Raw genomic sequence first — 26,644 nt, forward strand, 5'->3', positions numbered from 1 at the left:
CAGTGGAACTATCTGCCTCAGAGTATGGTGGAAGTTCCTCCCTTGGAAGCTTTTAAACAGAGGCTGGATGGCCATCTGTCAGGGGTACTTTGATTGTGATTTTCCTGCATGGCAACAGGTTGGACTAGATGGCCCATGTGGTTTCTTTCAACTCTATAATTCTATTATTCTGTGTGTGTCTGTGTGTGTGTATTTGTATACATTTTTAGAGATGTTTATACAGTATAGGGAAAAGTATGTCTTGGAACTGAATAAATACAGCAACTATAATATATTCCTTGGAAAATTATGTGCCAATATTTTGATCAGTGTCAGATATACAACATGATCCCCGTATCAGAAAGGAAAACATTCTTGGGCTTACTGTGAAGATGTGAAACTGGGTAATCATGAACCTTATTGAAATGAACGACTGAAATGAAAGCACACCACAGACTAGCACTAGAGGACCTAGAAAATGCCTAGAGAGGTCTTTCCATTATTTCTAGGTCCTCCACTGCAACTTGGTCAGCTTCAGGAGGAAGCATACCATAGAATCATGCTGGGAGACTTAGAAAAATGTCCAGATAGGACATTTTTTCAGACATGGCTAAGTGAACAATCATATTGTAAGAATATCCAGCACATAAATGTATTAGCCTGTCTGAAGGCACCAGATCTCATCTAATCTTGGAAGCTAAGCAGGATCAGACTTATTTTCCACACTGTGGACCTGGATGGAACAGATCATGAATGCACCAATTTTACTCAAATATTAGGAAATGATAATACCTTGCAAGAGAGCTTGGTCTTTTAAAAGGCCATAAACACCAGCATATTCTTCAACACATGGGCATCTAATTTTGTCCTGATGAGGACTGTGTGGGTAGTTCTTCTGGGTCTCCTGAACTGAATTTAATGGCAAATTTCCACAAGCTTTCTCTGTGGCAATGCTGTATGGGTGAATGTACCGTAGCTGCTTCAAGAAAACTGCGGTAAGAGCATAACTGAACCACTAGAAGGCATCATGCCCAGCACACACACATTTCCACTTCACCACAAATATGACTGCAATGCCTTGCCATAAATTTGCCAAGCTAACAGTTTGCAAAAGAAGCTTTGAGAGTGAAAAGATTTGGGAAACCAAGATTATATGCACAATATATTTACCATTATACAGCAGCATAGAGTGAGTCCATCTTTCTTCTGTGCTTTGGCAGAGAATAGAGTCTAAAACAGTCTGGAAGCTGGTTCTACTGGATGCAGCTTGTGTCTTGCCTCTTCTCTTCTAGCCGATGGAGCTTTCTTCAATGAGGCAGATAAGGTAGTAATAACAGCTTCAGGTCCAGGAAATTACAAAAAAAAAAAAAACCTGAAGTAGACTTTTGTTATGCTTCTTAATTTTGCCCATATTTCCTTGCATACTTATCTTTCCATATTTTCAAGAGGATCTTCAGAAGTTATCTCCATGCTCACCAGACAGAATTGGACAACTGCTAACTACTATGGAAATTCCTTTGCCATTCATACATCTTCCGCTTGGGCTCAGTCTGTGAACGGCAGAGTTGTTACTCTTTAGAACTGTCCTCAGCTGAATAGGAGATTTACAAATGCAGCCGGCTTTTTCGCCCCACAGAAATTGATACAGGCAGTTTGTGTCTGAAGGCACCTCCTCCTCCTACAAAGGGCAAATTCATTCTGCATTACAGGTCAGGAATACAGTGGAGGAGTCTGTCTAAGACTCTAAGGATTCTGAGAACTACTGCCTTGGCAACTGAAGTAGGGAGTAAGGAAGCCTTCCCACAAAAGAAAGATGCTCACTCAGTGTAGCAATGTGATTATCAGGAAATATGTACTATACCAGTACTCTTAGGAACAACATAAAAGAAGGAGAACAAAGTTGTTACTCTTTGAGTTTAGGACAGTAATATGTATTCAAGCCTGTCAGTAAAAAAGTGAGCAATCCAATATGTACCTTGCATATAAATAAGTAAATGTTTAAATAGTGTATAGGTTTAGACTGAATCACTAAGTCCTCCAGTGCAAGTCTGTGGTCACTTTTGCCAGACTTTGGGTTGGAGGACCCAGAAATTTATAGGGAGGAGATCTGTGTTAAAAAAACAGGTTTTTTTATTTGTGTTTGTTCCACTTTCTTGGGGGCCCTGTACCCTTTGCCCCTAACCAAGGGTAACACTACCAAGATATAAAATGCATGTAAACTATATATTATACAGATTAAAGGACAGACATAAGCAGAATATTTGCTCCATGCAAGAAATTTTAATTGATGAGGTACTTTTCCACAATGAAATAGGTTATGTTTGTAAAAAAAAAAAAATCAAAAGGTCATAATCCATACATATGAAAACATTGACTTTTTAAGCATCACTTTTAAAACTATTGTCTGTTTTTAGCATTCCTGCTGCTTAAGGCCAATACCTAATATCAAAGCTGGTTTGATTTTTATTTATTTACTTACTCGCTTACTTACTTCATTTTTACCCCGCCTTTCTCACCCTCAGGGGACTCAAGGCAGCTTACTAACTCTGCCAAAATTCAATGCCACATGGACATAACACACCCCATCAAATTATAAACAGTTAAACATATGAACAATTAAAAACAGATTAAACCCATATAAACTGCCTAGACTTGATCTCATACATAGTCATTTTCCAAAGTCCAAAGTCATTATTCAGGCTGCTGAAGTCTAATTCCATAATAACTTATTCACCAAACGCCTGCGTGCAAAGGGTTTTCCTCTCCCGCTTTCTAGTGGGACAAAAGGAGCATGAAGTTGAATTACTTTCTACAATTACTAGATTAGGTTGGCTGGGAAATTTTAACACGTTTAGTTATTTTCTGGGTACACACGTGAAAAGCATGAGAATGAGGCAGAGTGTTGTGAGTGCTAATCTTTTGCTGTGTGTTTCTCAATTGAATCTTCTTTATCAGAGTTGATAAAATTAATTTATACCCATAGGACCCTATCTGACTATACTGCTAATTGGTCTAAATCTGAGGTTATACCTGTTGAGGCAGCCTCAATCTTGCTTTCTTGCCAACAGATAATTTGCTGTTTTCCAGAAGCTATTAAATATTTCAGCATATTTTGGGGGAGATGTTCGATTAAACCGAATTTCTCCATGTTGCTTGCTGAAGTAATTTGGGTGCAGTCATTACTCAAATTATTTAGATCAAGGGTAATATGCTTAAGATATGTGACCACAGGTACTGTATATTCTTCACGTGTTTTAGTGGATATCCCTCAGATTTAGTTTCAGAAAATAAATACTGGACAGAGGGCCCAGCCATATAACCATATATATCAAGGCAGAAAATCCCACAATTTTTTTATTTGAACAGGTGATCCTTCCAGACAGGCTCCATATTCCAGGATCTGATCCCAGGTTTTCTGATTTAAACTGGATTATATGAGTCCATACTGCCAGATAATCTGGGATGAATAGAAAACCGGGGATCAGATCCTGGAGTATAGGGCCTGTCTGGAAGGGCCCTGAGTTATCTGAGTCCACACTGCCATATATTCCAGTTCAAAGCAGAAAATGTGGGATTTGATTCAGCTGTGTGGAAGGGGTTTCCTCATTCAAACTGATGCAGGTGTCAAAAAGTGAATACAATCCCCTATTTTTAAAATTCAAAACTTCTGGTGAAAAGAGCACCGAGTTGCTTTTATGTTAATTACTGACATAAAATTCGAAGCCTGGCAGAGGAAAACAGCATATAATTTTTGGCTAATCCGGACACCAGAAAGCAGCCCTTTTCTCCAATTTTCTTCTATTGAAGTTTAAATTACCTAGCACGTTCCAGCTGTTTACAAATCCTACAATCCTGTTACTAGCTAGGACTGGCAGCCCAACACAGCTGGAAAGTCCCAGGTTGGGAAGAGCTGTTGTATAGTATCTAACAATCTATACTTTAGTTTTACTAATTTAGTTTTATTACTAAAATACCACTTTGTTCCTTTTCTTTCTGTCAATATGCATTACTAGCCAATATGAATACTGGGCACTCATTATGGATTGTTTAAGGGAGAAATTGAAACATGCCTATCAAAATACTCTTTAAATAACTTTGAAAAGTAAGTAAAAGTCAGTACAACATGTTACTGGTTGCACCAGGGACAGAAATCATGAGGCTTTCTAAATGTTGGACTGCATAGCCAATGGTGGGGAATATGATAGCCCACTTCAAAGCAATTATTATGGAATTTTCTGCCTTGATATTCTGGGTTACATGGCTGTGTGGAAGGGCCCTGAGCAGCACACCCCTGGAGTTATCATTGCTGAAAGAACTAAAGTACAAAGGTGTTGTGATTTTAATTTGCTCTAAAGTATACATCATGCTGACTCCTGTCTGAATATGTTAATCAACCATAATTATAACCAAATACTGTGGTCCTAATTCTGACATAATAAGAATATATGATAATAAAGCAAAAAACCCATCTTCCCAATGTGATAGACAAAACCAGAACACAGAAGTCAAGAGTTATGCATTAATTTTAAGTAGGCGAATTCTTAGAATAAAAAACATTAGACCACCTATAATAGTAATAGTATCTGAAATACGAACTATCAAAAAAAATCATTTAACATTTCTCTTGGTGATGCAGTTATGATGATTTATGAAGTACTTAATTATTTTCCCTTCAATCCAAAAGATCAAAATTGGATGCCAGCCAGTAGAGTTACCCACTGCAAACTACGGGCAGATCATGTTTACCATATATACAGAAGATCGTTTCTGTTTTTTACCTGCAGAGAGAACCATTATGCAGGTACAAAAACTCAGTTACGTGGTAATTATATTTAATTTTGGACTTTCACAGTACTCTCCATTCTTTCAAAAGTATGTAACAACCTAATTACTAATTTAGCTTCTTAGCCATAGGAGCCCATTGTACATCAGAGTACTATCTACAGTCTTATTTTTGTCAAGATTAATGACAGAGCTCTGTTTACAGAGCAGAGGGTTGTCTTTCAAGACAACCACTTGCCAGAATCTGCATTTCTTTATAGCATTCTGTTTCAGTTGTGTTTTCAACATAATTATCCTGAAGTGGTAGTGTGTTTCTGCCTCTTTTGTTATCCTTGAACTAGAGCCGCATGGCGGTTCCTGATCAGTCAATCGTTATACAATAATATTTATTTTCATTAATTTTGATTTATTGTATTACATCACACCATCCATGAAAAGAATTCAAAAGCATTGTACCTCAGGCTGGTTTATTCTGATACATTCATGACACAGTACATCAAGTTAGAATGCACTATAAGGGCTCCCCCAAGTCCAGCTCAAGGTACTGGTGCTTATTTGTAAAACTCTAAACAGCATGGTTCCCAATATTTCAAAAAGCATCTCTTCCCATTTGTTTTGGGGAAAGTGTATTATGCATGTCTGAAAGAAAAAATCTTTCTCTTAACTTTGAAAGTCCTCTGAAGATCCTTTTGGCACTACAGTCCTTTTCTATTATCTGATCATTTTACAGATCAGAGCTCGTGCTTAATTTATTTTTCTCAGGTATTATTTCATAATACATTATATTGTTTAACACAGTATTGAGGAGCTTTCTAACCAAGGTGAAAGAAGAAATTGTGGATTGCAGTTAAACATCAAAAAACCAAGATTATGACGACCAGACTGATGGATAACTGGCAAATAGAAGGAGAAAATGTGGAGGCAGTGACAGACTTAGTATTTCTAGGCGCAAAGATTACTGCAGACAGAGACTGCATCAAGGAAATCAGAAGACGTTTACTTCTTGGTAGGAGAGCAATGGGCAATCTCAATAAAATAGTGAAGAAACATTACACTGGCAATGAAGATCCGCATAGTTAAAGCAATGGTATTCCCCATAGTAATGTATGGGTGTGCAAGCTGGACCATAAAGAAGGCTGAGCGAAGGAAGATAGACACTTTTGAACTGTGGTGCTGGAGGAAAATTCTGAGAGTGCCTTGGACCCCAAGAAGATCCAATCAGTCCATACTTCAGGAAATAAAGCCCGACTGCTCACTGGAGGGAAGGATAGTAGAGGCAAAGATGAAGTACTTTGGCCAGATCATGAGAAGAAAGAAAAGCTTAGAGAAGACAATGATGCTGGGGAAAATGGAAGGAAAAAGGAAGAGAGGCCGGCCAAGGGCAAGATGGATGGATGGCATCCTTGAAGTGACTGGATTGACCATGAAGGAGCTGGGGGTGGTGACAGCCGACAGAGAGCTCTGTCATGGGCTGGTCCATGAGGTCACGAAGAGTCAGAAATGACTGAACAAATGAACAACTGTAATCATCTTTAATCTTTAATGAAATTGTTTTTATTTTGTGAGTCACACTGGGGACTCTGGTCAAAACAGAATGCAAAGCTATATAGACCAATCTACAAACATCATTAAAAAGTTGGTCTTCGCCCTATTGTAACAATACTGAAAGTAAAAATGGGCACAAAAAATTAACTGTCTACTTTCAGAACCATACATAGAAATTAGAAATTGATGGGAGTTGCAGTACCTTCACACACATCCAGAGACCACTGCGAGCCTCATCATTGATGGATTTGGACGAAATTTGGCACATAGATCCTCCCCCACCACTAAAACTGGAACAAAATATTTTTCACTGGGACTTTTGGGGGTTAGTTGGTTTAGAGGGGGGAAGATGAGTAGAAAGAAATTTCTCAGGGGATTGGGCTCTCCTGACATTTCACTTGCATTTATGGCAGGCATCCTCAAAGGTGGTGAGGTCTGTTGCCTAAGGATGTTTACGTATCTGTGGAATGTCCAGGGTAGGAGAAAGAACTCTTGTCTGCTTGAGGAAGGTGTGAATGTTGCAGTTGGCCACCTTGATTAGCATTTAATGGTCTTGTCGCTTCAATGCCTGACTGGTTGCTGCCTGGGGGATCCTTTGTTGGGAGGTGTTAGCTGGCCCTGATTGGATTGTCTGGGCTTCCCTGGCTTTTTGAGTCTTTACTTTCTGTCGTGATTTTAGAGGGTGTTTTTTAGTACTAGTAGCCAGATTTTGTTCATTTTTATGAATATTAGGTTTGTTACACCATTGTAAATAGCTCCCTATGCTTGTGTACTATACGAATTGAGTATTCTCATGATCAATTGAACTGATAGTTTTGCTGAAGTTTACAGCAACAGGACATAATAATAATAATAATTTTTTTAAAAACTGTATTTGTACCCCGCTACCATCTCCCCAAGGGACTCGGAGCGGCTTACATGAGGCCAAGCCCACAATACATCAATAAACAAAACATCAATAAAACAATCAATACAATACAATTCATATAAATCACATAAACAAAAAATAAGCAATAAACAATCAACAGTGACATACAAGCATTTAAAACCAATGGCCGGGCCAAATGTAATAGATTAAAATTAAAAAAATAATGCTGACGTGAACAAGGTAGGATATAACTGGGATAGGATTTTCAGAGAGAAATGAGGGCATGCAGTCAGTCCTAAATCAGTGGTAAAGTGCGTTTTGAGGGCATATTGCTGAGAGTTTTCATTATTCTGGGAAGGCACACTGGAACAACCACGTTTTCATGCTCCTCCTAAAGACTGCCAGAGTTGGGGCATATCTGATGTGCCTGGGAAGTGAGTTCCAGAGTTGGGGGGCCACCACCGAGAAGGCACTCTCCCTCGTCCCCACCAATAGCGCCTGCGAAGGAGGTGGGAGCGTGAGTCACTCTGGGGACATTTCTGTATTTACATTGTACTTATAGATATTCTGCTTTGGTTAGACCACACCTGGAATATTGTGTCCAATTCTGGGCACAATTCAAGAGAGATATTGACAAGCTGGAATGTGTACAGAGGAGGGCGACTAAAATGATCAAGGGTCTGGAGAACAAGCCCTATGAGGAGTATCTTAAGGAGCTGGGCATGTTTAGCCTGAAGAAGATGAGAGGAGATATGATAGCCATGTATAAATATGTGAGAGGAAGCCACAAGGAGGAGGGAGCAAGCTTGTTTACTGCTTCCATGGGGATTAGGACAAGAACTACAAGAAAGGAGATTTCATCTGAACATGAGGAAGAACTTCCTGACTGTGAGAGCCGTCCAGCAGTGGAACTCTCTGCCCTGGAGTGTGGTGGAGGCTCCTTCTTTGGAAGCTTTTAAACAAAGGCTGGATGGCTATCTGTTAGGGGTGATTTGAATGCAATATTCCTGCTTCTTGGCAGGGGGTTGGACTGGATGGCCCATGAGGTCTCTTCCAACTCTTTGATTCTATGAGGTGTTAGCTGGCCCTGATTGGATTGTCTGGACTTCCCTGGCTTTTTGAGTCTTTACTTACTGTCCTGATTTTAGAGTTTTTAAAAAAATACTGGTAGCCAGATTTTGTTCATTTTCATGAATATTAGGTTTGTTACACCATTGTAAATAGCTCCCTATGCTTGTGTACTATATGAATTGAGTATTCTCATGATCAATTGAACTGATACTTTTACTGAAGTTTACAGCAACAGGACATAATAATTTTAAATCTTTGGAAGCTTTTAAACAGAGGTTGGATGGCCATCTGTTAGGGGTGATTTGAATGCAATATTCCTGCTTCTCGGCAGGGGGTTGGACTGGATGGCCCATGAGGTCTCTTCCAACTCTTTGATTCTATGATCTGTGTAGTTAAGAGTTCTCTGTGTAGTCTGACATGGTGGTGGTTAGTGCGGTCCAGCATCCCCCCAGGCAGGAATCAGCCAGTCTTTGAAGCTGCAAGGCTATTCAATGGTAATCAAGGCGGCCAATTGCATTTATTTATTTATTTGTCGTGTCAGGGCAACCAGTCAATTGTATTACATTTCTAACAGAACAAAACAAACAGACAGACAAAACACAAAATTGCAAACATTCAAGCTGACAGTTTTTTCCCCCTTCCCTGGACATTCCAGATATATAAACCCCACTTGCTTAGTTTCCAACAGACCTCACAACCTCTGAGGATGCCTGCCATAGATGAGGGAGAGAATGCTTCTGGAACATGACCAGACAGCCCAGAAAACTCACAGCAACCCAAATATAATAAGAACAACAACTCTGGAGGCAGGCTTATAGAAAGCCTCTCGAGTCTCGCGAGAGAATGAGAACAGAACTAGGGGATCCCGCGAGATGTCAGCCGTCGCGGGACAGCGGAAATCTCGCGATGCTATACTCGACGCCATCTCGAGCGAAGAGGTTTCAGTAGGCGCGCTGTTCGTCTGAGGAGAAGAGAAAGAAGGCGGGAGAGGAAGAGGAGGAGGAGGAGGGGCCGGGCCTCCGCCGTCGGGTAGGCCGCTTCCCAACTCAAAATAATGGCGGGCTCTTCTTCCCGCTCAACCCAGACCGCGAAGTAGGCCCTGATACAGAGGCCGAAGCCCGCCCGGGCGCCCTTTCTGTCAAATAGAGGTCGAACCCCGTGGCGTTTTCAAGGCCGAGGCTGCGTTGACGCCTCCCTGCTTGTGTCTCCCTGCAGGAGAACCAGCCATGACGTCTGTTTCCGAAAAAGACGGCTCCCAGGCCGCGGAGGAGGCGGAAGAAATGGGCTCAGAAGCCGAAAACAAAGTGGGAGAGAGCGAGGAAGAGGAGGAAGAGAAAGGTAAGTGCGTGGCCACATCCAAAGCAACAGGGTGTGCCATGTAAATAGAGGTCCGTGTGTGCAGGGAGAGCGCCTCAAGGCAGCTGCCTTTTGTCTCCATACAAACAAATAGGGCTGGAAAGGACTTCAAGGCAGGAAAAGAGAAAGCCTTTAGCTCAGGCCTGGGCAAACTTCGGCCCTCCAGGAGTTTTGGACTTTAACTCCCACAATTCCTAACAGCCGGTAGGCTGTTAGAAATTGTGGGAGTTGAAGTCCAAAACACCTGGAGGGCCCAAGTTTGCCGAACCTGTACAAATATTATTATAATCCTGCCCAGGGAAGTGGTCCTCTATTTGAAAGAACGGTACGAAATATACAAAATGTTATTTATTTATCATATCAGAAGCAAATTTAGAATATAGTTGTATTAAAAAAAACCCACAAACAAAGTTAAAAACTTGGCATTATGCTACATTTCCTTTGAGCAGAAGCTGGTCACTTTGAGTGCCTCTGTTGTTGCTTTAAGGAAGTCCTCCATTGTGCATGTGGCAGGGCGCAGACTGCATCGTAGTAAGTCAGTCGTTCTCAACCTGTGGGTCCCCAGATGTTTTGGCCTCCAACTCTCAGAAATCCTAACAGCTGGTAAACTGGCTGGGATTTCTGGGAGTTGTAGGCCAAAACTCCTGGGGATTCACAGGGTTGAGAACCACTGTATTAAGTGGTCTGTGGTTTGCTCTTCTCCACACTCTCATGTTATGGGCTCCACTTTGTAGCTCCATTTCTTAAGATGAATTAACAAAATGAACTAACAAGATACTCCACTTCGACAAAAAAAAAATGAAATGCAAAGATACAGAATGGAGGACGCCTGGCCCGATAGCAGTACGTGTAAAATCTTGTAGTCCTCATGGACAAGTTAAACATTAGCAAACAATGTGAAGCAACATCTTAAAAAGCCATAGGGATTTTGGCCTGCATAAATAGGAGTATAGTGTCTAGATTCAGGGAATACGCGCTACCTCTCTAGTCTGTCTTGGTCAGACCACAGCTGGAATACTGTGTCCAGTTCTGGCCACTGCAATTTAAGGGAGATATTGACAGGCTGAAATGTGCCCAGAGAAGGGCAACTAAAATGATCAAGGGTCTGGAGAACAAGCCCTGTGAGAAGCTGCTTAAAGAGATGGGCATATTTAAACTGCAGAAGGGAAGGCTGAAAAGAAGCATGATGGCCATATATAAATATTTGTGGGGAAGTCATGGGAGGGAGCAGGCTTGTTTTCTCCTGTTTTTAAAGCAGAAGCTGGATGGCCACCTGTCAGGGGTGCTTTGAATGCGATTTCCAGGGTGTTGGGCTGGATGGCCCACAAGGTCTCTTCAAACTCTATGATTGCCTCTGCAGCTCAGGTCGCCAGAGCGCAGTTTGTTCAGCGCCTTCCAAATTGCACAGTCTTCTGTGTGCCCATGAGGGAGTTTCTTATCTGGTATCACCCACTGATTGATATTCTGGGTTTTTACCTATCACTTTTGGGCTCTCACTTGCTGAGATGTTCCAGCAAATATCTCTGTAGATCTTAGGAAGCTGTATCTTGATTTAAGTCGTTAGCATGCTGGCTGATACCCGAACAGAGGATGGGCCGGAGATGTCAATGCCTTGGTCCTTTCATTGCTGGCTGCTACTTCCCTGTGGCATTGAGTAGGCAAATTTGTGGGAAAGAAAAGAAAATCACTCTCTTCTTGGTCCTGGTTTTTCAAGAAATGTCTCATAGAGTCTTGACCAATTCAACATAGTTTGTGGCAGACACAAAAACAAAGTTTTGGAGCATAACAACTACTTTTAAAGTTCTGCGCAATTAAATAGGAATAACACTGTCAAACCAGGAACAGAAAATACTGCTAATCTTGTTGCATAGTGTTGTTGTTAGTAGTAGTAGTAGTAGTAGTAGTAGTAGTAATAATAATATTGTGCATTCCCCAGGATTGAGACTCCCAAATGATTCACAAGTTAAAAGAACAATACAATTCAAAACATACAGAACGTTAATGTTATAGTAGAAAAGTTTGTATTAAAATAGAGAAAGTTATTAGAAAGAAAGATTGCTTCCTTCTCATGCATGATTGTATGTAGCCTATGCAAACACCATTATTATTATTATTATTATTATCATTATCATTATTATCTTCCCCCCCCCCCCAGAATTCACATTTTTAAAAGAACGATACAATTCAAAACATTAATATCAAAGTTGGAAAGTTTATGTTAAAATAAAATGACTTTTTTTCTAATGCATGGTGGTTTTTTCAGTCTGTGCAAATATGATTCCCATCATCATTATTGCTATTGACTTGCTTTTCCCCCAGGATTGGGACTCCAGGTGGTTCACAGTTCAAAAAACAATGTAATTAACAACATACAAAAAGTAAATGCTGAATTAGACTTACAGTAAACAAATAGCGATATTGAAGCAGTTCAGATCAGATAAAGGATATCATGCAATTTGAAAGATTTATCGCTCTTATTTACACTTCAGCACCTATGCCATTCTTTTACAAATTTTGTTTTAAAAGCCTTTTATACACTTTCTGGGATTTGGGTATTCTCAGATAGCTGTAGTTATTATCATTATTATTACAGTTATAATCCCTTGCCTCCCTTCTCGGGATCCGTACTCGGATTGACTCATAGTTTAAAAGAACAATATACTTTAACTAAATTTACAAAAAGTTAACATCAGAGTAGAATTAAACAAATGCAATAGTAAAACTAGTCTAATGCAACTATAACACAATTTAAAATAGTATAAGGTTTTTTAAAAAAACTTCAGTTACAATACAGTGCCAAGCACATTATTTAAAAACTTTGTTTTAAAAGCCTTTTATGCACTTACTGGGATTAGGTTAGTATCAGATAGCAGTTTGAGATTAGTCCTTTCATATATACATTTGCGGGTATATAAATCCACAGACATAGTACCTTTGCTCGAGACATTGCATAACAGTTTTGGGAGAGCAATATGACTGCTTTTGTCTGGTATCTAAACTTTAAAAATGTTTCTAGATGTGTAACAGTTTTTTTGATGTTTCCACTGTCATTAAATGCTTGTGTTTCTCTTAGTTAGAGTCTACATTTTCATACACTTCTAGTTAGAGCTCCACTTGTCTTAGAAAGGATTCATTTTTGCACACCAACCCAAGTTGGCTTGAAATAAGTATAGAAGGAATAAGCTTTTGCTGTCACTCAAAAAGAAAGACAAAATAATAGGATTGCTGACTTTCCGTTGTGACCTCCATTTTGGCTGCAATTTTGTATCAGTCCGAGGCATTAAATTTTTTTATTTTTTTAAAAATTCTGAAATGTGATACAGAGCTTAAATTGATGGCAAGATTTAGGAAACTGATGTTTAAAGGGGGTTTGTAAGGCTTGAATGTGCTAGCAGTCAGTGGCCCAAGGGTAATGCTATCAGATATTCTCTTGCAATAGTCGGCTTCCTGGATTACATCCCATAAGTAAAAAAGATGTATTGCTGTTTCTGAATTTAAAGTTCAAACAGAAAAATTAATGACAAATCTGACCATGTGCTGAAATATACCTGTACAGAAGGTTATATGTGAAAAGATTTTCTTTTCTTTTTCAACATTTGTGAATTTGTCACTGATTTGACATACTGATTAAATATCGGTGGGGTGGTTACTGTGAAGCTGCTGATTGTGAATTGTCTGCTTCTTTTTTAAAAGTTGTCTTAAATTTTTGCTACCATATTTTAGATGTCTGTGGTGTTAATTTTACATTAGATTGAAACTAATGTTGAAGGATAAAAACCAGAAAAAAATTAATGATGCCATTTCCTAAATTTATTTTGGTAATCGATGTATGTGTCAAAATTGTACGGATGCTTTCCTGAAGATGGTGGCAACACTTTGATCTTACTGGTCTTCTTTTTATTCTGTATGTTAATTCAAAAACTTTATTTTATGAAATAATTAAACTTAATTGACTTTCTATTTCAGAAAAAAGTCTCATTGTAGAAGGGAAAAGGGAAAAGAAAAAAGTAGACAGATTGACCATGCAAGTGTCCTCATTGCAGAAGGAACCCTTTACAATTACACCAGGCAAGTTGTTTTAAATGTATTATATTTTAAGGGTGAATTATCTTTTATGTGAAATCTTTATCTAATGTTAAATTATAATGTTGTTCCTAAGAAAGGAAAGGATCAACAATGAATTTTAGTAGGTCTGATCATTTGTCTGCTCCTACGCTGTAGAATTAATGTTGTTTGACATTTTAACTGCCATGACTTAGTGCTGTGTAATCATGGGAGTTGTAGCTTGGTGAGGCACCAGCACTATTTGGCAGTGAAAGCTAAAGTCATAAAACTACAGCTTCCATGATTCCATCATGTTGGTCTATGGCAATAAAAGTGGTGTTAAACTGCAGTGTAGGTGCACCCTTTATTTGTTTCTTTGAATAACTTCACATTTTATGGGAGTAAACAACAGTTGGCTTTGCAGACAGCAAAGTAATCTAGAGGCTGAAAGGAAGTGTTGCTCAGTGAGTTACTCCTGCTTTGTTTTGTAGAATACTGCTCTCTTCCTTCTTCATACCAAACTTGTATTCGCCTGACTCTTCTGCCTTTCTGTACAAGCATGTAGTTTGTAAAAGAGAACTGTCTTTACTGGTATTGTGAACAACGTATTTCATTATATAAGTGCCAGAGATCAACTGCAGCTATGAAATAGGAAATACCAAATCACACCCAAACTAAAAGGAAATAGGACAGTTATTCTAGCTCCTGCATACAGTAGATGTACTACTGTTTGTATTCAATAATAAATAACATTTGCTAGTAGTCAATACACCATAGACATAGACTGAAATTTATTACTTGGCTGTCAAACTGGAGCATGTGATGGGGGTCTAAGAGGAGATATTTGCATGGAAAATGCTTTTGGGCCACATACTGTTTCTTATATATGATTAGTATGTGACTTATAGCTGCAATAAGTAGGTGTTCTCTCACTTCCTCATAAGTTTGATCCGGAAATTATTTAAACAGTTTTGCATATTGATACCTAATATAGCACATTTTTTTCTTTTCTTTTCTTTTTAGGAAAGGGACAAAAACTTTGTGAGATTGAAAGGATACAATACTTTTTAAGCAAGAAAAAAACAGATGAACTTCGAAACCTGCACAAGCTTCTTTACAACAGACCAGGAACAGTAAGAAGTCTCAAATAAAGTTGGTTTGAAATTGACCCAGGATATAGAATAGATTTGATTTTGAAAGCAGCAAACCTGTACGTTTCTAACTTTCTGAAATCAGTGGCAGTGATGTCCAGATAAATGTCCTGCATCCAAGCAGATATTGTAACCACAGCTATGCTTGGATTTGTTTTGAATACTTGGCTCCCAGATCCCTTCCATTTCCCAAACAGATTCTCAAGTGTGGATTGCTGCAATAAAATGTTTGGTACTTGGTAATTCTTCTTTATAAAGAAGCCTGTAGATACATCTAGTTTCAAGTGTCTAGCTTTTCCTCATTGATCCTGCTGTTGGGATTTTTAAACTTTTCAATAGAATGTTTTAATTTAGAATTCTTGCTGTCCAGCCATAACTGTCTTGCCATCAAGTAATAACTTTTCCACCATATACCCCTCTGTTATTTTTTTCTATCTCCCACGTCATACAGTCAGCACCTCCTGGCTATTAACAACAACAAAACTTTATTTATATACCGTTCTATCTCCCCGAGGGGACTCAGAGCAATTTCCAAATAACATAATCAATACATACAAGGAAAAAAGTATAAACATAAAATTAACAAGACATTATAAGCATTAAAAACCACAATAGCACATATATATTTAAAATAATCCTGCCTGTTCAAGGCAATTTAAAAGACTGGGCCGGGCTAGTGCAATTTTAGAAGGCCCGGAAAATTAGGTAGAGTCTATGGCTGTACATTTCCAGGGCCTAATAGAAGAAAGTAACCTTTCTTCTATTAGGCAGGTTTTTTTCTCTTGAGACATTAAAGATGATTTTATAGTTTTGCAGATTTTATCACACCTTATTATGTACAGATAGTGCCATGGAAGAAATGTATTTCTTCCAGGTTAAGGAAATGTAAGGGTTAACTAAGTTTCTTTGTAAAGTACTCACCTCTCATTTCTCTCCTGATTTTTCTACTGAGGCCCCTTCTACACAGCCATATAATCCACATTATCTGGTTTGAACTCGATTATATGAGTCCACACTGCCATATAATTCAGTTCAAAGCAAATAATATGGATTTTATACAGCAGTGTAGAAGGGCTTGAGTGAATATAATATGAACTCTTGAACCCCAGCAGTCATGTCTTTCTCTACTAAACTGCATTTGATTTGGAAAAGAGTCAAACTAAAAATAAGGATTCTGCTATTTCTAAAATGCATGTATCTTACCATTCATTGTAGGTTGCTTCGCTAAAGAAGAATGTTGGCCAATTCAGTGGGTTCCCCTTTGAAAAAGGAAGTGACCAATATAAGAAAAAGGAAGAAATGTTGAAAAAGTAAACTTTTAAAACTTCTTGGCAAATTCAACTGGTATAATTTATGTTAATGTATACAATTTAATGTTAAGCAGTGCAACTGCTTGAAACCCAGTGTTCTCTTCAACAGTGTAATTCAGTACATAACGTAGATGCACTAGCAATGTATTTCTAGCCACTTACTAACTGTACTTAAGGATACTTTAAATTTTTCACATATTTTTCACATATCTATAGTCAAAATTAGAATAACTGCTTTTGTCAACAATGGTATATAATTTTATTTTAGGGATTATGTGCAAAGCCATTGGAATAAACAGTTAAATTGCATGACAGATCACTTTTTCTAGTTTGACTGCTTTGCATAATTTTTATGGCCTATGTTTTGAAGGGATAACAACAAACAGACACAATATTCAGTGGTAAAATTGTAAAATAGTAGGAACTGCAGATGCTATCAGATAATTTGTTTATTTAGTAATATATTAACAAATGGGTGTTTAACAACTTAAGTTGCTGTGTAATTCTGGATGGAGATACTCAAATAGACTAAGGAGACATTAAATGTACCTACCCATATTAAATAAATGTATCTCTCTATAGATACAGAAATGCAGTGCTGAAAAGTATTTGTGAAGTTCTTGATTTAGAAAGATCAGGAGTTAACAGTGAATTGGTGAAACGAATCTTAAACTTCTTGATGCATCCAAAACCTTCTGGCAAGGTGAGAAGATATTATAAACTGCATATTTTGTTCGCTATGAAGCAGAATAATTTTCCATGAATGTTTTGTTTATTGTACAAATATTATATATACTACAGTCAGAAATCCCGGAAAATCTTAGAAGCAGTATTTGGTCCCCTAGGACACCATGGACTGAACTAGTCCCAGGAGTGAGTTATAGAGAGTGGGAATTAAAACCTAAAGTGTTTGGTTTCTTTGCCCATCCCTTCTGTATGCTGTGTATGTTATTTATTTATTTATTTCTTACTCATCTCTCCTTGTGGCTCGAGGCAAGATAAAACAGCAAGATAAAAAAACACTATTGAAACACACAGAACAAATATAAACAGATAAAATACAGGTTAAAATTCACAAGTTAAAATGGACAGTGTGCTCCAACCCATGGTCCCTGGACTAGTGCAGGTCTATAAGCCATTATCAGCAAGTCCATGCCATAAAGCACAAATGTAGTCTGCATATTAAAGAGAAAAAATATTAGTCCCCACATCAGATAGCCTGAAAAACATTGGCATTTATGGAAAATAAAAAGCACTGAAGAACAGTAGAGACCAGGAGGAAAATGTAAAGGCAGTGTTCTTCTATGAATGACTGTAGCATTAGCACTGGGTGGCACATTTGTATCTTCCTTTGGTTATTTTATACCGAATTCAGCAACTGAACACTTACTGTAACAGAATATTTTAAAGCGCTATTTCTACTGTGCTTTCAGGTACTGTCATTTTGAGATTTAACATTTCATTCAAAGAACATCAAAACAAGGAGAGCACTCAAACCAATAAATGTAGCAATCAAAGGGCTTGATCACCCCTATCCCTGCTTTACCATGGTAGATCTGTATGATCCCACATGAGGAAGATATAGCAACTCATTTATTATAAAAGAAAGTTTTGCTAGTTCTCTTTTTAAAAATTACAACCTTACCCTTGCCAAATTTTCAGTTTTTTGTGCTATATGATAGTGAAATCACTCCTCATTTCTTTTGTATCCTTATGCTCAACAGTAGACAGATCTATATACACAGTAAAATGGTACAAACAATGCATCTTATGAATTTATTTTTAGTCTGAAAAATGCTTACAGATTCCTTTATCTGGTTTTATGTCAAAATGGCTGTGGTTTTGCTACAATCTTACATGTTCCAAATAATATGTGGTGTGACACTTTGAAGAAGGTTAAAAGGTAGATGACAACACTTGGTGTGATCTGTCGAGAAAGTGCCATAAAACTATCATCTTTATTTTATTTATATTTAATAGCAATTGCCAAAATCCAAGAGAACACCTAGCAAAGGTGGCAAGAAAGAACGTGGTAGTTCTGGAACAGCGCGAAAAGCCAAAAAGACCAAAGATCCAGAGATCCTGTCAGATGAATCTAGCAGTGAAGAAGATGAAAAGAAAGAGAAAGATGAATCATCTGAAGAAGATAAAGAGAGTGAAGAAGAGGTAAAACTATTGTGATTGCCTGTATTGTAACCAGGTTATAGTAGTCTCTAATTTGTTCAGTGGGGTGTAGTGTATTTGACTTTATTTTTAACCAACAAAGCATTCATCAGTTAAGCACCTTGAAACACAACTTTTATTGGAAGTCTTTGCTTCTCTTGAGTGATTATTGTGCCATGGTGACAGAGTAAAAGCTGTAATTCCATAATCATAGTATTTCTAAAATATTCATAGTAGAAGAGATACTTGGTTCTCCCAGGTGGTGCTTGGCCATACTTCCATGCAAATTTAGAAATTCCAGATATCACTTACTTGTATGCCTGTGTTTCCCATTCCTTGCATATCTGTCTCATCATCACCAAAAACCTGTTAAGTAGGAAAAGCACATTGCTGTAAGCTACGAACAAGATTACTATGTACTGTCCACTTTGCCAGGAAGAAGTGTACTTAGAGAGTACTATATTCTGTCTAGTGGAGAGGGAAGGAAAGATGGGATTCTAGTCAGGGTTTAACTCTATCACTCTCCCTTACTTGTCCTCCCTGCCTCCACCAATCTGTATCTGTAACTGCGTCTTTGCTCTAACCATATGGTTAGTGTCTGGTAATTCCACACAAAACATAGTAACAAAGTGATGGCTGGAAATACTAGGAGTTGGATATTTGGAAGCACTCCCTGAATTATTAAAATGGTTTACATTATGGCAAGTTCTGTAACACATTTCTTTTAGGAATTTCCCATGAGTTCAGTGGATCTCAAGTAATTGTAGCCTGTAAATTTAGAATAAAGTGCTTGTCACAAATCTCAGGCTCTCTTTGTTACATCATACAAGGTTGATGCAAAAAAAAATTAAAAGCTGTATTCTCTAGCAAAGTGGGAGCGTAGGTAGAACTGGATATAGATAACTATGTAACAAAATTTGGAAAAAAATCTGGTCCTCATTTTAATTATGCTGTACTTACTTTGAAAGTAGTTGTTATACTCCAGAAACAAAGGAGCTGCAGCGGGGCAATCGGTTAAATCCTTGTGCTGGCTGAACTGCTGACCTGAAGGTCGGCAGTGCATATCCGCAAGATGGGGTGAGCTCCCGTCTGTCAGCTTCCCATGTGGGGACATGAGAGAAGCCTCCCACAGGATGGTAACACATGTGGGGCGTCCCCGGGCAATGTCTTTGTAGATTGCCAATTCTCTCACACCAGAAAGCGACTTACAGTAAGTTCCCACATCAGTTCTGACATGATTTTTTTGAGAGAAAAAAACTCCAGAAACTTCTGTATCTGCCATTTCTAACCTTTCAATGTGTCATTTTTGACCTTTCTTGTGCCATTTTTAACCTTTTGTGCAGACCGCAGTTTAATAAACTCTTCCCATGTTTTTATGATAGAACCAATTAGGAAATAACCTTTATAACCAGGAACAAAAATCGCATGACATAGTGCAATGTAGTTGTCACTTTTCTGACTGGAAAGTATGTGAGCTTTTCCTGCAGAAAAATACCTTTCTGATCACTGATAGTGTAAAAGCGAATACCTTTTTGTCAGTAGTAATTGTAGTAATTTTTAAAGTTCTTGATTTCTCCTACAGCAACCTAAAAAGTCATCGAAAAAAGAAAAACCCAAACCGAAGACACCTTCAAAAAGCAAAAAGGGCACAAAGACTGCTTATGTCAAGAAAGCAGATAGCAGCACAACCAAGAAGAATCAGAACAATTCCAAAAAAGGTAAATCCCTATTTCAGAACGCGCATCTGAGGGGGTTGGACTAGATGGCCCATGTGGTTTCTTCCAACTCTATTAATATAGGATTCTAAGGTCCTGCAACAGAACTAGGATCTCCTTAAATAAGAGGCAACATTTAACGTAACATAGTAACTAACTTCACAAATCCTTAGTACTGTTATCTAGTTTTTCTGTTTTTCCACGTTCATCTCTGAGTGTGCCAGTATAGCAGCAGAAACTTCATCTTATCCAGCTGGAAACGGATTCTCTGAAAGAATAATGGTTGAGCTAAACTTGTATGAAGTGCTCATAACTCCACAGTTGAAGCTTGCTAGGACTCATCTAAGTTTCAGTCCTTAATCTTTCAGTAATGTTACACTATATTACAGTGGAAGATAGAAGTGACCATTATTTTTAAAAGCTGATCAGAGTAGAGTTCAAACATTATACCAATTGAGTAGATGTCCCATTACTCTTGAAGACATTTTCTACACCAATTGTGTTTATCCTGCTCCAATAATGGGTTGGTTGCATCAACAATCCAGAGGCCACTATGACTACAGAGAAGTCTGCTTTCCTTCATTGATTCAGGTTAGTAGAACCGCTTCCCAGGAAATACATTAAAGCTCCTGGGGACAGATTCTATAATAAATGCTGTCAGAATGTCAATTTTCTGCTATGATTGTCCATACTGTTCATTGTAGCTGCAGACGAAGAAATAGATTAGTTCTATTATATTGCTATCAATATATACTCAACACATCCAAAACAGAACTAAAGTAATTATGATAAGAAGCAAAGATGATTAGAGAAAAAATCTTGTTGTATACTGTCAAGTTGTTACCAAACCTATCAAAGGGTTTTTGTGTTAGCCTTCCTCTGAGAGAATGTGACTTGCCCAGAATTACCAAGCTTTGAATGCTGGACTTCAGAGACAGTCCAGCACTCAAACCACCACACCATGCAGAAATGCTGGTACAGTTCCAGGGGTATATGAAAATTGAGACTTTATTGAAAAGATGGGGAAAATTTTTTTGAAAGGTAGACAAGTGGTTTGTATAAGTGGCAATGAAGTACACTTTTTTGTACATGTCTGTATACAAGAGCAGCAGGAGGAATGAACGGGTTCAAGGCAGCAGAAGACCATTGGCTAAGGATGGGTACAGTTGGAGGATCAGATGAGAATAGAGAAAAAAAGAAATTAGACCTCACAAACCCATTTTGAAACCTTGCTTTGGAAATTTGTAAAGTGATTTCCCATTTGATATGTGAGAAAAGTTATTTAAGAAGTTGCTACTTCAAAAGCACTTTCACTAGAATTTGCAGCTCTTTGGGTCCATACATAAATGTTGATTTGTGAGAAAAGAAAATGACGCATCATCATCCGTATTTCAATTACCAAGTATTTTTATTTTAGAAAGTGAATCTGAGGATAGTTCTGATGATGAGCCTTTAATTAAAAAGGTGAAAAAGCCACCTACAGATGAAGAACTGAAAGAAACAGTGAAGAAGCTGTTAGCTAATGCAAACCTAGAGGAAGTTACTATGAAACAGATTTGTAAAAAGGTATGTATTTGGCCTATGTGTTTAGTACTCTGGCTATATTGTGTGTTTCATACGTTCTTACACTCCCTTCATGCAAGAAGAGATTGAAGTGAATTCAGTGTTTCCCTTCTGTTTTTGTCAACGGCCATCTAAATTGTGTGTGTATACAGTAATTAGGGTGCACCTCAAAAGATAACGAACAAGCTATCTTTCTTGTGTTTTTAAGTTCCAGATCCATTACCTACATTTTCCAGATCCTTCCCTTCTTCCAAGATGCTCAAGGCAGGAATGTAGTCTTTTCATCTCCCCCTTTTCTTTTTGTAACAACACTGAGGCCTGTGACAAGGTTCCCCAGGACATTCTCAAAGAACCCAAAGGGTGCTCACCAATGGCTCTTCTTCATCCTGGAGAAAAGTGACCAGTGGGGTGCTGCAGGGTTCTCTTCCTAGGCCCAGTGCTATTCAACATCTTTATCAATTCCTTAGACAATGGAATAGAAGGCATGCTTATCAAATTTGCAAATGGCATCAAATTGGGAGGGATAGCTAATACCCCAGGGGACATGATCAGAATCCAAAATAACTGTAACAGAGAGCTGGACTGAAACTAGCAAAATCAATTTCAACAAGGAAAAATTTATGGCGCTACACTTCAGCAATAAAAATGAAATGCACAGATATAGGATAGGAAACACCTGGCTTGAAAACAGTCCATGTGAAAGGGATCCCAGAGTCTTTGTAGAACACATGCTGAACAGGAATCAACAGTGCGATGAGCAGCTTAAAAAAGCCAATGCGATTCTAGGCTGCATCAATAGAAGTACAGTTTGAGACGGAGGGATGTCATAGTGTCCCGTTCTGGGCACCACAATTCAAGAAGGATATTGGCAAGCTGAATGTCTCCAGAGAAGGGTGACCAAAATGAAAACCAAGTCCTGTGAGGAGCATCAGGGTATGTTTAGCTTGGAGAAAAGAAGGCTGAGAGGGATATGATAGCCATGTTTAAATATTTGAAATGAGGTCACATTGAGGAGGGAGCAAGCTTGTTTTCTGTTGCTCTGGAGACTAGGTCATGGAGCAATGGATTCAAAATGGAGGAAAGAAGATTCCATTAGGAAGAACTTCCTGATGGCAAGAGCTGTTTGGCAGTGGAATATGCTGCATCGGAGTGTGATGGAGTCGTCTTCTCTGGAGGTTTTTAAGCAGAGGCTGGATGGCCATCTATCGGGAGTGCTTTGATTGCGTTTTTGCATGGAGGGGGTTGGACCTGATGGTCCTTGGGGTCTCTTCCAACTTTATGATTTTATGAGGACAAGGTTAAATGGTGGTACAGAGGCAGACCAGTTATTGCATTCTTTTCTTTTTATAACAACCCGGAGCAGTTGCCGAACAGAGATCTGAACTTTGTGTTCCTAATTTTAGTGTGGAATGTCTGGTTTCTAATTGAATATTGCATCCCCTCTGTCCTTTGCAATACATAATAAAGTAGTGATGATTTGTTCAACTTCTTTCTGCTCGGGCATTTATTAATTCCTACTTGGCAGAATAGCTGGAGCAGGGAATTCGACTATCGAGGGGAAAAACTGAAACTTGAGATCACTCCCGATTTTCCATTGTGTAGTGGAATTGCAGCTGAAGAGGATAATGACATGTTTTTAACTTTAATTCCCCTAATGCAGTAGTCCCATTATAAGTCCCCACTCTGTATCCTAATACTTCGTATTAAGAAGCTTAAAACATGTGAGAATTGGTTCTAATTGAATCATTAATCATCAGAAAAATGTTTGACTTAACCTTTTTGTTTAATTGGTTGTTTCAGGTATATGAAAACTATCCCTGCCATGATTTGTCTGGCAGAAAAGAGTTCATCAAAAAGACAGTGACAGAGGTAAATACTTGATCATTTGGTTATCCAGTTGCAAAAACAAGCTCCTTTTTACATTTGGAGATATTGGGTAGTAAGAAAGTATCAAATGTCCAACAGAATGTTTAGAATCATCTCTGAATTTATCCATTGGCATGCTTAGTAATTTAGTAATTGTAAGATAGATTTGCTTAGTTCCATTTTAATCTTAGTTGTGTATGAACCATGGACATTCAAAGGCTTAACTTGAGCTTGAATATTTTCTGGGAAGTAAATCCTTTTAATTTCTCTAGAACTTCCTTCCAATTCATCTTGTAGAGTTTACAGTATTGGTAATGTGTTTTGTGGGAAAGGGATTTATAAAGTAGTCAAAAGATTTTAAAGTATCCAAACTTTTCTCTTTTTAGCTGATTTCGTGATCTAATGAGAAGGAAAGAAGTCTCCAGAGAAGTTCCCATGGATTTAAATATTTTACAAACACCAGCAAAAATATTTTTGTCTCCTTTTATTTTTTTGTTTTGCCTATTTGGTACAGCGTAGTATTAAGTCAGGGATGATTCTACTAGCTTGATGCTCTGAGTGTTTATGGAAATTACTTTATCTTTCAAAAATTGTGTTGGATGCAGTTAAGTTTTCCATGTTAATACGTGTTATCTGCTTATACTTGGTACATCATGCAGATGTACTATAGCTGTTATAGATTTTAGTGTATTGCACTGTAGAGATCTTTTTTAAAAGATCAATTAATATGAAAACTGATGTATCTGTACATACACATGCAGCAATTGTTAACAACGACAGTATCAAACATTACATTTATTTAGAATACGTATCAATTTACTAAAATCTGGAGTAAGGCGGATGTCCCAACTAGAAATTCCATAATTTTATACTATCTTGCATGTGTATACATCTGAACATTTTCAAAGCATGGTAACTCATAAATGTTATTTTTGTACTTTTAAAAAACTTTCTGTTTGTATATAAGCTTAATTCAGATGTTTTTGGTCTAAAAACAGAAAATCGTTGTGTTTTTAAGGGATTTATAACCAATGTCAGTGTTCATGAATGAGGCTAGGGTTAGTTAAGAAGCAAGTATAACTCCTGTGCAAAAAGCTGGCATTTGTTTGTTTTGTAAAGAAAAAGTTAATTCACTAATCATTTTCAGTGTTTAACAGGGTAGAGTGAGATCTGGCTGAAATCCAAAGGCTTTACTTGATGATCTTTAAGCTGAGGTTTCTATATAGAAAAGAACAAGTAGAGCATTGACTTACAAACTATGTCTTCCCTTTGTTAAGTGGCCATGTTTACTGCATGTTCTTCCAGCTGTTCCTGGGCAATACATGACCAAGAAACCAAGTGGTCCCTTAGATAAAGAAAATAACTTTTGTGGTATATCCTGGCCAATTTAGTATTGTGGCTTGGCTGTATCTGTAACGAAAGTATATTCAAATATGGGATGATAGTTAAGTATATTGCTAATCATCATTTGTGAAATTCTCATTAATTTCAGTTTGTTTGTTCTAGTGGGGAGCAATATTAAATTCATTCCAGAGGATTAAATTGCCAATGTGTATGTCACATTGAATCACTCTCTGAATAAGTAGATCCCATTGAATCAGTATGTCCATTCTAGTTGTGACTAGCAGTTGGATTTGGCCTAGTAAACTGGAATACCTGACTGAATGAAAACCTGAGAGGTTAAGTCATGAGTGTTAGCCACGGGCTGTGATGACTATGACTGTGTGATTTACAGTCTTGTCGTCTGTGGAAGATTTTCTAATTCCACCACAGGGTTAAATTCAGTCTTGGCCCTGTGTAGATTAGTCCCATTGAAATTATGAGATTTCATTTATTTTTCTGTGCAAAAAAGTCCCATTCATTTCAGCAGGCCTGGTCCGAGCAGGGATAATGTTGCATTTGGCCCAAATATTAATGCATTTTATTGATCAAGAAATAAGTACCTGCCCACAGAAGTATGATCATGAGTTAAAACTCCACGAACAAATGCCAAATAAGTATGTGTCATAACGTGAAGTTCAATTCATTTCTCCATGACTGTATTGATGACAAGCACAGCAGGTTTTAAAATATCATAGAAATGTGTGGTTGAAGAATCAAAGATGATAAATCTATATTCTAAAAAACATGTGATATTAGTAAGCTGATCCATCTTTGTTGTTTTTACCACTTTCTTTGCATGTAATACTTTATATTAAGGCAGAGTGTAATTGAGTTTTGTATTCAATAAATGTCTTTTTTAAAATGTATATTTTGATACTTTAATACATGTACAGTAAAATTAATACAGAACCAAAGGTGGCTTGTTGTGTGTCATCTGCACAAACTTTTCTTTGTTTTATAATGTACAAGAGTAAGCAAACTCGGAGGATGAAGCAAATACTTACTGTTCAAAGTCCCAGCACATCAGAGTTTCTTTGAAATTTAGCAGACTGTGAAGTACCTTAAAATGTTTTTCATAGCAGCAGTTATTAGCATAAACCCAGTGTAACCTCAGCTAGAGCACACCCAGTGAAATAGCTGCTTAATAGTTGCTTCAGTGGATATATTATAATTGGGACTAGCAGCTGGATTCAGGCCATTCTGGAAAAGGGGGGTTTAGACTCCAGATAACAACAAATATCTATGTACTAAAATTCTCAAGAAGCTGTGAACTATCACAGCAGAAACAAGTGACTTTGACCCTTCCCCTGACCTGTATTTTGCTTTGTTGCTTAGATGACTGCTTTAATACATCTGGACCTATTCTCTTTTCAGCAAGTGAATAATCACGGCATCTCTGCCCTACTTAAAATGTGTTCTGGGGCTTTCAGGTGGAAAGTAGAGTACATTTTGCCACCTCATTATTAACTGAGTCAAACTCGTTTCCTATATGACAATAGAGGAGTCTGCAGAATTCTTCCTTTAAATTTTCTAACCAAATATTTAAAAGAGATAAATAGCTAATACACAAAGGGGCACATAAGGTGAGAACAACTACAGAAGGGGTACAGTGCTGTTTTTCAGAAGGAAAGTTTACCATGTGATATGAGAGCTTGGTCTGTGCCACACTACAGAACTCTAATACATTGAGACTACACTTGGCCCTCTGTATCTATAGTTTCAACCATACATGCCTTGAAATTTAAAAAAATTGAAAAGTCAAACTTTAGTGTTGCCATTTTATGTAATGGATACCAATTTACTACACTGTTGTGTATAATGAAACTTGAGCATTCATGGATTTTGGAA

General features: G+C 37.9%; 2 protein-coding genes across 4 annotated transcripts in view; one reads left to right on the forward strand and one right to left on the reverse strand.

The window, feature by feature from the left end:
• Nucleotides 1–1,554, reverse strand: part of RNF144B (ring finger protein 144B) — an 80,511-nt gene extending 78,957 nt beyond the window's left edge. Inside the window, exon 1 of the mRNA XM_060774890.2 lies at nucleotides 1,150–1,554. Within this exon, the coding sequence (XP_060630873.2) occupies nucleotides 1,150–1,165 (16 nt within the window). The 5' untranslated portion in view covers nucleotides 1,166–1,554. The remainder of the gene's footprint in view (nucleotides 1–1,149) is intronic.
• Nucleotides 1,555–9,141: 7,587 nt separating this feature from the next.
• Nucleotides 9,142–25,662, forward strand: DEK (DEK proto-oncogene). Of its 3 annotated transcripts, XM_060774887.2 has the most exons (11): nucleotides 9,142–9,274; nucleotides 9,461–9,583; nucleotides 13,568–13,669; nucleotides 14,669–14,778; nucleotides 16,012–16,106; nucleotides 16,689–16,809; nucleotides 18,087–18,272; nucleotides 19,852–19,987; nucleotides 21,402–21,550; nucleotides 23,348–23,416; nucleotides 23,800–25,662. In XM_060774887.2, the coding sequence occupies exons 2-11, from the start codon at nucleotides 9,472–9,474 to the stop codon at nucleotides 23,809–23,811; spliced, it is 1,092 nt and encodes a 363-aa protein (XP_060630870.2). In that variant the 5' UTR covers nucleotides 9,142–9,274; nucleotides 9,461–9,471; the 3' UTR covers nucleotides 23,812–25,662. The 3 variants fall into 3 exon arrangements, with proteins under 3 accessions (XP_060630870.2, XP_060630869.2, XP_060630872.2); XM_060774886.2 differs by having other exon boundaries at nucleotides 9,142–9,583; XM_060774889.2 differs by lacking the exon at nucleotides 23,800–25,662 and having other exon boundaries at nucleotides 9,142–9,583; nucleotides 23,348–23,428.
• Nucleotides 25,663–26,644: the final 982 nt, after the last annotated feature.

The sequence above is a fragment of the Anolis sagrei genome, chromosome 4 (genome assembly GCF_037176765.1).
Source record: "Anolis sagrei isolate rAnoSag1 chromosome 4, rAnoSag1.mat, whole genome shotgun sequence".
In the NCBI taxonomy this organism is placed as follows: domain Eukaryota; kingdom Metazoa; phylum Chordata; class Lepidosauria; order Squamata; family Dactyloidae; genus Anolis; species Anolis sagrei.

Excerpts from the sequence above, each read along its gene's own strand:
- DEK (XM_060774886.2), top strand. The coding sequence starts at position 9,472 with ATGACGTCTGTTTCCGAAAAAGACGGCTCCCAGGCCGCGGAGGAGGCG. Across the intron at positions 9,584-13,567 it reads GGAAGAGGAGGAAGAGAAAG|AAAAAAGTCTCATTGTAGAA; the intron begins GTAAGTGCGTGG and ends TTTCTATTTCAG. Across the intron at positions 13,670-14,668 it reads ACCCTTTACAATTACACCAG|GAAAGGGACAAAAACTTTGT; the intron begins GCAAGTTGTTTT and ends TTTTCTTTTTAG.